Below are 12,559 nucleotides of genomic sequence, written 5' to 3' on the forward strand. Positions count from 1 at the left end.
ACGGATCTAACCTACTACCACAGTAGAAAATCCATCAGCTTATACTGAAGGGGACAGAGAAAGAACAAAAGGAAAGAGCTCTGTCTGCCTCTTGGAATTTTACAGGCAGGGAATAGGGCAAAGGAGCTATATCTGTTGTCCTCTAAGAAAAGAAAAGGACCATCCTTGGAGCAGCTTGGAGATCAGAAGCAAGGGAAGACTGGCCTTCTCAGTTTCAAAGGGTGGGGCCATAGTCTCCTAGATCTCAAAGGGTGGGGCCACTGTCTCCTAGATTTCAAAGAGTTGGATCTTTGCCAACTTGGTTCTGGAGTGTGGGGCTGCTGTTAAGATGTGCCAGGGGGATGGGGCTGATGCCTAAAACTGAGGGGACAGGAATTCCATGCCCAAGAGGTAGAAGAACAGGGCCCATTGGGACCAAGGGGGTGGGGTCTACACTCAAATGAACTAGGAGAATGGGGTCTCCTAAGGCTGAGGGAACAGAGGGCCTGGAAGACGGAGGTGAAGCCCAGGGCCAAGGGGCCTCCACCGAGAATTCAGAGGGCATGGCCAACACCCAGAGTCTGGTGGGCAGGGCCACTGACCAGATGGTCTCACAGAAGAATGGATTATTTTCAAGCCTTGAGAGCTAATGTAATTTATTCAGCAGGATTCTGAACTTGCTTGGTGCCTATTATCCCTTCTTTCCCTCTAATTTCTCCCATTTTTAATAGAAATGTCTACCTTCTACTTGTTCCACTATCATACTTTGGAAACAGATAACTTGTATTCTGGATTTCACAGGTCCACAGATAAACAGAAATTTTACCCCAGATGGAATATGCCTAAAATATCCCTCATATTTAATTTAGATGATTCAGAGGATGAGATTTTGGACTGGGAGTTGATTTAAAAATTTTGGGATGATGTGATGGGGTGAATGTGTTTTCCATGTGGCAAGGACATGAATTTTAGGGGCCAAAGAGTGGAATGTTATGTTAATGAGGCAGGATGAGTGTAGTGTGTATCTTCAGTCATTCTCTTTTGAAATATAAAAGAGATTAAATGAAAGCTAGCAAGAGAGATGGGGGAAGATTGATGCCAAGACACATGGAGATCTCCAAGGAACCAGGAAGCTGAAGCTGAAGTGACAAGGGCCTTCCTCCAGAGTTGACAGAGTGAGAAAACCTTCCCCTAGAGCTGGTACTCTGAATTTGGACTTCTAGCTTCCTAAACTGTGAGAAAATAAATTTCTGTTTGTTAAAGCCACCCACTTGTGGTATTCCTGTTATAGCAGCACTAGATAACTAAGACAGAATTTGGTACCAGAAGAGTAGGATGCTGCTCTAAAAGACATCTACAATATGGAAGTGGTTTTGGAATTGGGTAATGAGTAGAGGCTGGAAGAGATTTAAGGTGCCTAATAATAAAAGCCTAGATTGCCTTGAACAGACCGTTGGAAGAATTATGGCTGTCAAAGGCATAACAGTCTAGATAACTAAGACAATGAAGTAGAGGGCCAGAAGGGGCAAGGGAGACCCTTGGCAAGATGGATTGGAATAATAATGGCAATGAGGGACTCAAGCATGCTGGTGATTTTAAGGATGGACTGGGCAACATTTTGTTCTGTTATACATAAGGTCACGATGAGTCCAAGTCGACTCAACAGCGGCCAACAAGAACATCCACTTTAATTTGATGGTTTGTCACCATGTTAAGATTTGCCTCATCTTACAGGTTCATTTTTTATTTTCAGAGAAGTTTCTAGTTCTTGCAAAAGGAAATTTGTCTTTAAGACCATGGTATTCTTTTTACTCTTTTGAGTAAGTCCCTGAACTCACCTGAACCCCAGTTATAGTTGTTTGGTTGACTCCAAAAGGTTCTACAGAAGTGACTTCCAACACAGCAGTACCTGCAATGGAACCAGCTTTCAGAAGCCCTTCACCATCCTCCTCAATGACGGATGAATTAGGGAAACACTTGAGAACACGGGAACTCACAAAGGCGGCTCCTTCCCTAAGAAACAAATGGAGCAACTGGTGGCTTTTGAGGGCTCCGTTTGACCAGAGAGAAAGAAGGAAAGTTTGTTAGGACCACTGTTAGAAGTTGTAGTATGAGGAAACTGCTTACCATTTTCTAGGTTGTGTGCTTATTTATTCCTCAGGTAAAAGTCTGCCTTTGGATCATGCTTATCTCTTTAAACATCAAATCTATTAGGTATGTATCATCTAAAAATTATTCGGCCACAGAAATGAAAACAGGTATTCAAACAAATATGTGTACATGAATGTTCAGGGTAGCACTATTCAAAATAAGCAAAAGGTAGAAACAACCCAAACGTCCATCGGTGGATGAATGGATAAATAAATATTCAGCCATAAAAAGGAATGATACATGCTACTAACATGGATGAATCTTGAAACCATTATGCTAAATGAAAGAAGTGAGACACAAAAGGTCGTATATTGTGTAATTCTATTTACATGAAATGTCCATAGTAGACAAATTCATACAGTCAGAAAGTAGAGATTAGTGGTTCCCAGGACCTGGGGGAAGAGGAGGATAGGGAGCGATTGTTTAGTGGGTGTGAAGTCTTCTTTAGGGGTGATGAAAACGTTCTGGAACTAGAACATTGTAAATGTACTAAATGCTACTGAACTGTACACTTTAAAATGGTTAATTTTATGTTATGTGAATTTTACTTCAATAGAAAAAAAAAATTATTTGGGAGTTAGAAATCACCTAGAAGGTGAGAGTAGTTCTTTCCATGTGCAATGTTTTACTGAAGGTACTTAAAGTTAGAACCTGGCCCTTATTCCTCTCCATTCTCTTTTACCTGTTGGTCTGGAGTTTTAGCTGAGAATTCATAGGCATTAGGATTTGCTCAGCTTGGCACTCTGGATTGAAAAGCTGGAGTTTCTCAAACACCTATAATGAGAAAATAATGTGTTTCTCATTTTTGGAAAAGACAAATGATGATCTTTATTCACATATGGACTTGAGTATAATAACCCCAGAGGGATTACATGTTAATAAGTGCCAACTACAAATCAACAGTCTGCCTAACTTCTAGTTAGACTAAAATCTTCCACACTACTCCTTTCTAAAATGAACAAGGCACTTAAAACATATCTAGGTATTGTAGAATATATAACTAAGTATTAGCCCCACCTCTGACCACCAAGGACTAGGCACGTGACGAAGTTCACACTAACCACATCCTCCGTATTACTTAGAGATTACATACAAAATAATCTTGAAATTTCTCATTTTAACTCTGGTAACCTGAAGAGAGATTTGGGAACAAAGAGTCTAAATATTAAATTAGCACTGATACTATACAGGTCTCCCATATCCTGTACAATGCTCTTTCTTCTACCCAACACTGAATCAGAGAACCAAAGTTGAAATAAAGAAGAAAAAACCGAAAAAAATAAGTCCCAAATTTAAAGGAAGAAAAATTTATTTGTCCCATATAAATAATAAGCCTTTCTTCTGAATTGTAAAAATAGGGAAATTTAGCTTTTAGCCTGAGAACTACTAGAGAAACTATTCATATTCTTAAACCTTACCAGAAGTAGGATTATATTTCATCCTACCTGCGAATATACCTAAATGGACTATATCATAATATCTATGCTAGGCAGACCAGCTCAGAAGTTAATCCTTGAGTTCATAGTATGGGGAGTTGAGGCAAATGCATGGGCTACAGTTTCTAATGTCAATACTTACATAGAAGTAGTCAGCAAGAATGGCAAAGACCTGTTCTGGGGATCCTTCCAGCAATCTTTCTCTATCTCTACCCAGACAAAGTTCTTTGTGGATGATAAGAGAATGTGACTTTCTTCTTCTTGATTTACAAAAATAAGATTTTGGTTTGGGGGCTTACCAGGATCTGAATTTCATCAGATAGTTCCAACAAATTCCCCTCAAACTGCCCAGAGGAACTGTTCATACAGTGAACAGTGACTTTGATATTGGTCCGACCAGCTGCTTTTGTGTGGACAACCATGGCAAAGTTATTCTCTACAGGAAGCTGGAGAAAAACCTAGACAATAAGGGGATCAATTAAGAAATATCCAGGAGGAAATAGCATGCCCTTCCCTCTTTGCTGTACAATGAGGAAAATGTATTTGGAAATAGCTATCTAGAACAGCTAGAGTACAAGACAGTGTTTTCATAGTTATCTCTTTTCATATTCCCAGCAGCATGTAAAAAAAAACAAAAACCAAACCCATTGCTATTGACTTGATTCCAACTCATAGCGATCCTATAGGACAGGGTAGAACTGCCCCATAGGGTTTCTAAGGAGTGGCTGGTGGATTTGAACTGCAGACCTTTTGGTTAGCAGCTGAGCTCTTAACCACTATGCCACCAGGGCTCTCCAGCAGCATAGTTACTTCTAAAGTTTGAACCTCTGTTTGTAGGGCTCAGTAATTCTGGCAAGCTTCCTTAAGATTCTTATGTTATCTTGAAGTTAATTCACTGACAGGAGGAGAATGAAAATGAAGGAAGGGGTTTCTGTAGTGGATTCAGGCAGTAGAATTTAAGATGTGAAAGAAGTGAGGCAACCTACTCTTGAGATTCTAGGTGGTAGGTAATGAGGAAGAGAACAGGAAAGGGAAACTCATATTTTAGGACTATCCTAAAGCTGGTTGACTATCTCTTCACTTCCCTCACACACCATTCCAGTCTAGACTAGACAGGGAGGGTTAGAACTTGACAGATTTCTGGTAATAGGGAAGGTAAGGCCAACAGTAAGGCAAAATGTTTACCATTTTGGCACTTGTTTCATGCCCTCTCTCTCCTGCATTCTTGCAGTCCAGAGCTCTCAAGACCTTCCTTCTAGCTTTGTGACTCACACAGAGTCCCAAGTCCCAAAATCATCTTTCCCCCCTTCCCCATGTAAAAACTCCCATTTTCTTTGTGCAGTTATCAATCGTCTGGAAAAAAAAGTCTCATGCTAAAGAATGAGTAGCTTGTAAGTTGTTTAATTCAAGGGAACCTCTAAACCAAACCCGTTGCCTTCAAGTTGATTTTGACTCACAGCGACCCAACAGGACAGAGTACAACTGTCCTATAGGGTTTCCAAGGCTGTATTCTTTATGGAAGCGACTGCCATATATTTCTCCCACGTAGCTACTACTGGTGCATTCGAACTGCCAACCTTTTGGTTAGCAGCCAACCATTTAACGACTGCACCATCTGGGCTCCTTAGTATATCTCTATGTGGTGGCATTTCCACAGTGTAGGAAATCTACCCTGTGGGGCATAGAGACCTTTCTACTGCCCGTTTCATCACCCAATTTAACTATGCTAGGTCTGAGGCAGGAAAAGAAAATCTTTGTATGGCTCTCAATCATTTATTCTGCTAGAGGAGAGAGTTATGCTTTATTTAAGAAAGGTAACGGAAGAAAGAAGTAGAAGAGAAGCTATGGCCTAGACCATCCCCTGCTTTCACATGATCCCTATTTGGTATTCAAAAAAAAAAAGCCAAATCCCTCTGCAGAACTGTACCAAATATCATTCCATCCCTCCTCAATTGCAAGGACTACCAGGCTTAGGAAGACGTAACCAATAAGATTTTTTTAAGAAGAGTTTCAAACAGATCTTTGCTTTTTCCAGACTTATCCTCTTTTCTTAGTAACTGATTCCAGAAATATCCTCTGAATTCTAGCTCTTGTAATTCCTCTGTTCTCTCCCAGGGTGTAACTCTAATTCTTTGTTCTCTTGGGCACTGAGCTATGACCTACTGGGTACCTTGGCTCAATATTTACCTTCTTCCTAAGATAAAGCCCAAACCTAAGTGGTTGCCACTGTCCCCAGACCACCTTGGGTAGGTTCCATCAAGCTGATGATCAGGTAACAGCACTGCGAACTAGGTAAGGTTTGTCAGCAGCATCCACCTTTCTTACTGTTAACGTCAACTGCTCTTCATACAGCACAAACATGATTAATAATATAATTAAATGTATCTGAACTTGCTAGAAGATTATATTACATATTTAACTCTATGCATATAGACTTTATCTTCAAAATGTGCTACTTATATAACATAGTCATCTACTCACAAAAGCAACCATATTAAAGGAAACATTGCTTTTACAAATTCTTTCCAGCAAAGTACATTCACAATCATATGGCATTTCTGAGTACTCGTACTTGGATTTCTTCATTTGATCTGCAGCTTTCCACAGTTCACAAAACAATAGGAAAAGGAGATAAGCAATAATGTCGTGTAGCTTAGAATTTTGTCAGTCTAAAACTTGCAATGAACTAAAATAAATCTAATATCAAGATCCCTAAGGTAATACAGGCGGTCCCTGGGAACAAGACCTTTTCCTAACTGTGTAAGTCAAACAGATGCATACGGTTCTCAGTTAGCCTTAATTTAGTGCAGAAAAGGCTCAAAGCCTTTCAAGAATTTAAAAGCTGCACATGCAGCAAGTGAAGGTGATTGTGATGAAGCATTTGTTGCACATAGTGGTTGGTTCCATCGTTTCAAAGTGAGGGCAAATTCATATAACACTGAAGAGCAAGTAAGCTCGGCTGCTAACCAAAAAGTCATCAGTGCAAAGCCACAAGTCGCTCCTTGGAAACCCTATAGGGCAGTTCTACGCTGTCTTACAGAGTTGCTATGAGTCAGAATCAACTTAACGGCACCTAACAACAATACCGAGTTGTCTGTAAGTCAGACATTCATAAACTGGGGACTGCCTGGATAAAAAACAGATAAATTCACACCTCTGAATGCCTGGGCACTAGATCCAATACATCTCGTTTGCTCATGGACCAGTGGAATGTGAGCCCAGGTTTGGCATTGCTGAAGGAGAAAGGAGTCTGAGTACTGGTCACTCCCATGACATAAACTGGCATCTGAAAAGAAAAAGGGGTATTGGTCTATACTATATCCCACCTAGCTGGCCTTATCAGAATAATGAACCAAGAAGTGAGCCCTCATACTGACCTTGGTAGCTGTGATGAGTCGAGTTGAAGCTGCAAGGATCCTAACAGCCCTTAGCTGGACAACTTCAACCTGCACTTCATCCTGCTCAACAGGGTGGAGAGCAGTGCTTCAAACTGGTTTGTTCCCGTTCAAACCCCTGCTGAGGATTTGCATTTCCATCCCAGCTATGCTGAATCAGAATCTACATTTTAACAAGGTCCCCAGGTGATTCTTATGTTTAATATGTTTTGAGAACCACTGCTCTACTAGCGGTTCTCAGAACTGGTCACTAACCAGCAGCATTAGGATCGCCTCAGAACTTGTTAGAAATGCAAATTCTCAACAAGGGTTTGAACCGGAAGAAACTGGTTTGAAGCCCTGGTGGAAAGCAAGCCTAGGCTAAGAGGGAGTGTCTGTAAGGTAGACAGAGATGCGTATGATAACTAGTTTGTTTTTGGCATTCAACAAAAAACCTTATGCCATAGATATATTCTTTTCGTTTTTTAAAGGATTCCTTAAGGACAGGAGTTATGTCTTACAACAATGCCAAGTACTCTGTCAGTTTTTTCCACTAAAGATTACAGGATTTCCATGCCTGGTTACGAGAATGCCAGATGAGGGGGACTAAAAGGATTTTTGTGGACTGTTGACGCCCATTTAATCACCACCCCCAACTCCCAATATGGTTTCTAAGAAGAAGGGTAGAAGTGGAGCAGAGCAAAGAACCCAAACCTGGGAGAACACGATGACTTTGCCAGTATCTTCGTTTACTGTCTGGATGGTGCCATGGACTACAGCTGTGCCAACCACCTTCCCTGTCACTTGCCCCCTCCGATTAACAACAGCCACAGTCTGATTACTGATGGAGAAGTGAATGATAGATTGGGGCTGGGGACCACCTTCAGACATTACCTGAAATTTAAACATACCAGTGAATGCCTGGAGCATGGGGAGAAGTCACATCTCTTTTCCCAACAATTTGTCCAAGCAACTTGACTTCATCTTGCCCCACTTCCCAGCCAGCATATCCCACAGCAAATCAAATGCACAAAAAATGCAAGTGCTGCAAATGATCCACAGGGTTCCACGGCATACTTCATACCACGTACATCATGGGCCAGAGAAAATATTAATTTTATTCTTAATCGGATCCCATTGTACTTGGCTGGGAGTAGACAAGAGGAGGCCCATAGGAAGGGTGTGTGCATAGGAAGGGTGTGTGTGTGTGTGTGTGTGTGTGTGTGTGTTGGAAGGGGAAAGAGGGAGGATGAGGAAAAGGCGTGAACCTTATTTCTCTGCCTTTAAGATCACCTGCATCATGTTAGTTGGAATCAGTGTCATTTTCTCTGGAACAAGTCTGAATGGAGGAAACACCTTGAAGGAGGAAACCAAAAGGATGGCAGTGACTAATTTTATAACAAAGGATCACACAGTTTATCCCAAGGAAAAAATCCTGATTATGTACGAAGAAGTTATACACAAAGATATGTGTTTTATCTATAAATAAAACTTTTTTTTTAATAGCACAAAATTGAAAATGACTTAGATGGGGATGTTTAAATAAGTTATATATCCATTTACTGGAATAAAAGTGGCCATTAAAATTATGTTTATGGTTAACTTTCTTTTTTACTTGTTTTCAAACATAAAAGTAGAACAGTATACCAATTCTCAGATATCTATTGCTCAGCTTCAACGATTATCGACACATGGCCAACAATTAGTTTTTAGTGACATAAGACTTTTGATATAAGATTAAGGTGAAAAAAGCAGTATGATTCATCCATGTCTAAAAAAGCATATGAAAAAAATGAAGGAAATAAACCCAAATCTTAATAATAGTTTGCCTCTAAGTAGTGGAATTATAGGTGAATTTCATTCTGCATTTTATACTTTCTGAATTTTCCATAAGAAACATGTATTATTTTTTACAAGAAACAAAACCCAAAAATAAACTACATATTATAGGAAGTTAGACAACTATCATTTTTTCCAGTCAGATGATTTTCAACCTAAGCAAACTAAATAGAAAAAGATAAAAAATGCTAATTAAGATGAAGTACAGATTTTGGATGAGATAATTTCCTTACTTCAATTTGTCGAGGCGCTGATGTGAGTTTTCTCCCCATCTTGTCCCTGGCAACAGCCACAAGCGTGGTTTGTCCAATGGTGACAGCTCGAAGGATATAATTTTCAGAATACTCATCCTGTTCCCCCATTAGCCTACAAAAACCCATGTGTTTACAGGTGAAAGACATTCGGTTTTGAGAGTGGACAATACGTGTCTTTTCAGGACATTTAACGTTTTCTGTGCATTTTAACTCTGTTTATAGAGATCTGCCAGAAAGTAAATTTCCAGTCAAGAAAATTTCATGGTAATGGCAGAAGGCTCCTGAGGGTCAAAAACCTTTTCTAAGGCTACAAAGGAATAAGGGCAACATAAACATCGACTGGCAGAATTGCAAACACTAAATTGCCTTGGAATTCCCGCGTTTCCCCTTTCACAGAGGGGAATACCAGTACCTCTGCTTGTAAACATGTTTTCGAAGGTCCCCAAGCCTAAAGCACCCTGGAAAGGATACGAAGTTAAATGCATCACTGTTCTTAATGGAGAGGACAATATACATTCTTTTATAGAAAAAGAGCTGGACTTAACTGTGAGATAAGATTCGTTCTCTTTAGTTTACCCAAGAGGCGTTTCAGAAAATGGAAATATTAATGAGACATGATTTCAGTTCCAGAACAAGACGTTTGAAGACCTGGAAGGGGTATTTTGTAGAGAGCCGAATGTGGGAAGAAAGTGTGGACTGAAAAGTACCATGACCAAAAAGGAAAGGAGACAATCTGAAATTACCTAGGGGAGAAGTGACCTGGCTACTTGGAGTGAGATTCTCATGACAGTAAGCATAGGGAGGAAGAAGTATTGAAATGGTACTCACGTCAGAGTCACAATGGCAGTAGCCAACTGCAGTTTGAGCTCCATGTTTCTAAAGTATTTATTTCGGAACGGGCGTTTGGAAGAGCCGAGAACCCTCACAGTCACTAAAACGGTTTTACTTATCTCAACCTAATTGTTAAAAATAAAAGGTAGATTTTAGTAAAGGTGTCTCATTCACCAAGGACAGTCTAACTCTTAGAGGGCAAACTTTATTGTTCATGATAAACGTGCCTGGCCAGCCTTTGCTCAAACAAGCCTAATCTATGTGTACTATTTTAGGTTGTTCTTTAACATTCTATTTATTTTCATCATATTTAATGTTGGAATATTGTTTTTTCAGGACAGGTATTTTTATTAACACCACCGACAGTTCTGGTATGTACACACAATAACTGAGCAGAGACTATATTAAATGATACAAGGGATGTGAGAATGAAGCCTACTTCATTTATGAGATAAAGCAAACATCTCTCACCTTATCAATCAGATCAAGCTCCAGCTCTTGTATGTCTGACACTGTGAGGTGGGCCACTGCTGGACCCAGGAAAGCCAAGCACAGATCATAGACCTCCAAGGTGAGAAATCCAGGATGTAATGGAACTAACTAGAAGGAAGAAGGTGGTAGCTGGGTAAAGAAACAAATATGCTTCAAGCATAATCACAGCAACTATTTTCACCCAAAGAGGAAAATACATCTTACTTTCTTTGTCATGGGAACTCTCAGAGGTCATGTTACATGTTTCAAGCATAGCACAATATGTAGCCTTAACTTGTGATATTTCAGTTCATGGCAAAACAGGTAAGTTTAACAAATAAACCAAAAAACCCAGTGCCATCGAGTCGATTCCAACTCAAAGCGACCCTATAGGATAGAGTAGAGCTGCCCCATAGAGTTTCCAAGGAACACCTGGCGGATTCAAACTGCCGACCCTTTGGTTAGTGGCTATAGTGCTTAACCACTATGCCACCAGGGTTTCCACTTTAACAAATACTGACTGACAAATAGCAGAGTTTAAGTTGATTGAATTCAAGTAGAATCCAACATATATATCAGCTTTTTTTTTTTTTTTTAATGTAGTTTAGATGAAGGTTTACAGGGTAAATTAGTTTCTCATTAAACAATTAATACACATATTGTTTTGTGACACTGGCTGCCAACCCCATGACATGTCAACACTCTTCCCTTCTTGACCTTGGGTGGGTTCCCCAATACTAGCTTTCCAGTCCCCTCCTGCCTTCTTGTCTCTGCCCCTGAGCTGGTATGCCCATTTAGTCTCATTTTGTTTTATGGGCCTTTCTAATTTTTGGCTGAAAGGTAAATCTCAGGAGCGACTTCTGTATCAAGTTAAAAGGGTATTCGGGGGCCATACTCTCAGGGTTTGTCCAGTCTCTGTCGGACCAGTAAGTCTGGTCTTTTTTTGTTCTACACTCTTCTGGAGCTCTGTCTGGGACCCTTTATTGTGATCCCTGTCAGGGCAGTTTGTGGTGATAGCTGGGTACCATCTAGTTGTGCTTGACTCAGTCTGTTGGACTTTGTGGTAGTTGGGGTTCATTAGTCATTTGCAGTAATCTTTCCCATGTGTCCGGTTTTCTTCATTCTTCCTTGCTCCAGATGGGGTTGGACCAGTGGAGTATCTTAGATGGCCACTCACAAGGTTTTAAGATCCCAGACACTACTCACCAAAATAGGACGTAAAAGATTTTCTTTATAAACTATGTTATACCAATTGAGCTATATGTCTCAGCTTCTTAATTATGAATAGAGAATAGATTTCATGAAGAAAGCCAAGTTTGTTTATGCTGTAATTACCAGTAGGGAGAGAGACCCATTGAGCTGACTGATACTTTTATTTCTTGTACTAAAGCTCCTACCCAACAGCATTTTTTTTTACATCCTTCATCTATACATAGTGCCCCAGTCTCTCCTTTTTAAAAGGAAATATTCTGACTGAGGTAAGTTAAATTTCTTAAATCTCTTAGAAGGCAAGAAAATATATAATATGGCATTAAACCCACCACTACCTTCCAGTCAATTCCGACTTACGGTGACCCCATAAGACAGAATAGAACTGCCCGACAGAGCTTCCAAGGAGCGCCTGGCGGATTCAAACTGCCCACCTCTTGGTTAGCAGCCGTAGCACTTAACCACTACGCCACCAGGGTTTCCAATATTGTGTTACCGGTATTTTATTACTACAAGTCAACTAAAACCAAATCTTTTGGCATACTGACTCTAGAGTCAGCTTCATATTTTGAGTTGTCATATCCTGGCTGAAAACACTGTATACTCATGTTATAAAGTCAATAAAAACAAAAAAACCAAACCCATTGCCATCCAGTGGATTTGGACTCATAGTTACCCTATAGGACAGAGTAGAACTGCCCCATAGAATTTCCAAGGATCGCCTGGTGGGTTTGAACTGCTGACCCTTTTGGTTGGCAGCCATAGATCTTAACCACTAGGCAACCAGTGTATATTTAAATATCTACACAATTACACACTTCAAAATTTCTAGAAATGAGTTTTCTTTTAATGAAAATTTTATAATGAGATGTCTCCTATACAGTCTCTGTTTAACCAGAAGCAAAAACTGACCAAACAACAAAGAAAAAAACCAAACCCAGTTCTGTCCAGTTGATTCCGACTCATAGCGACCCTATAGGACAGAGTAGAATTGCCCCATAGAGTTTCCAAGGAG

General features: G+C 40.1%; 1 protein-coding gene across 1 annotated transcript in view; it reads right to left on the reverse strand.

Moving 5' to 3' along the window:
* Positions 1-12,559, reverse strand: part of NUP210L (nucleoporin 210 like) — a 145,105-nt gene that overhangs the window by 30,735 nt on the left and 101,811 nt on the right. The window contains exons 21-29 of the mRNA XM_049880588.1: positions 10,336-10,464; positions 9,862-9,989; positions 9,013-9,145; positions 7,655-7,834; positions 6,944-7,024; positions 6,721-6,852; positions 3,866-4,024; positions 2,813-2,904; positions 1,818-1,992 (exon numbers count right to left, since the gene is read on the reverse strand). Of these exons, the coding sequence (XP_049736545.1) occupies positions 1,818-1,992; positions 2,813-2,904; positions 3,866-4,024; positions 6,721-6,852; positions 6,944-7,024; positions 7,655-7,834; positions 9,013-9,145; positions 9,862-9,989; positions 10,336-10,464 (1,209 nt within the window). The remainder of the gene's footprint in view (positions 1-1,817; positions 1,993-2,812; positions 2,905-3,865; positions 4,025-6,720; positions 6,853-6,943; positions 7,025-7,654; positions 7,835-9,012; positions 9,146-9,861; positions 9,990-10,335; positions 10,465-12,559) is intronic.

This window comes from Elephas maximus, chromosome 3 (genome assembly GCF_024166365.1).
Source record: "Elephas maximus indicus isolate mEleMax1 chromosome 3, mEleMax1 primary haplotype, whole genome shotgun sequence".
In the NCBI taxonomy this organism is placed as follows: domain Eukaryota; kingdom Metazoa; phylum Chordata; class Mammalia; order Proboscidea; family Elephantidae; genus Elephas; species Elephas maximus.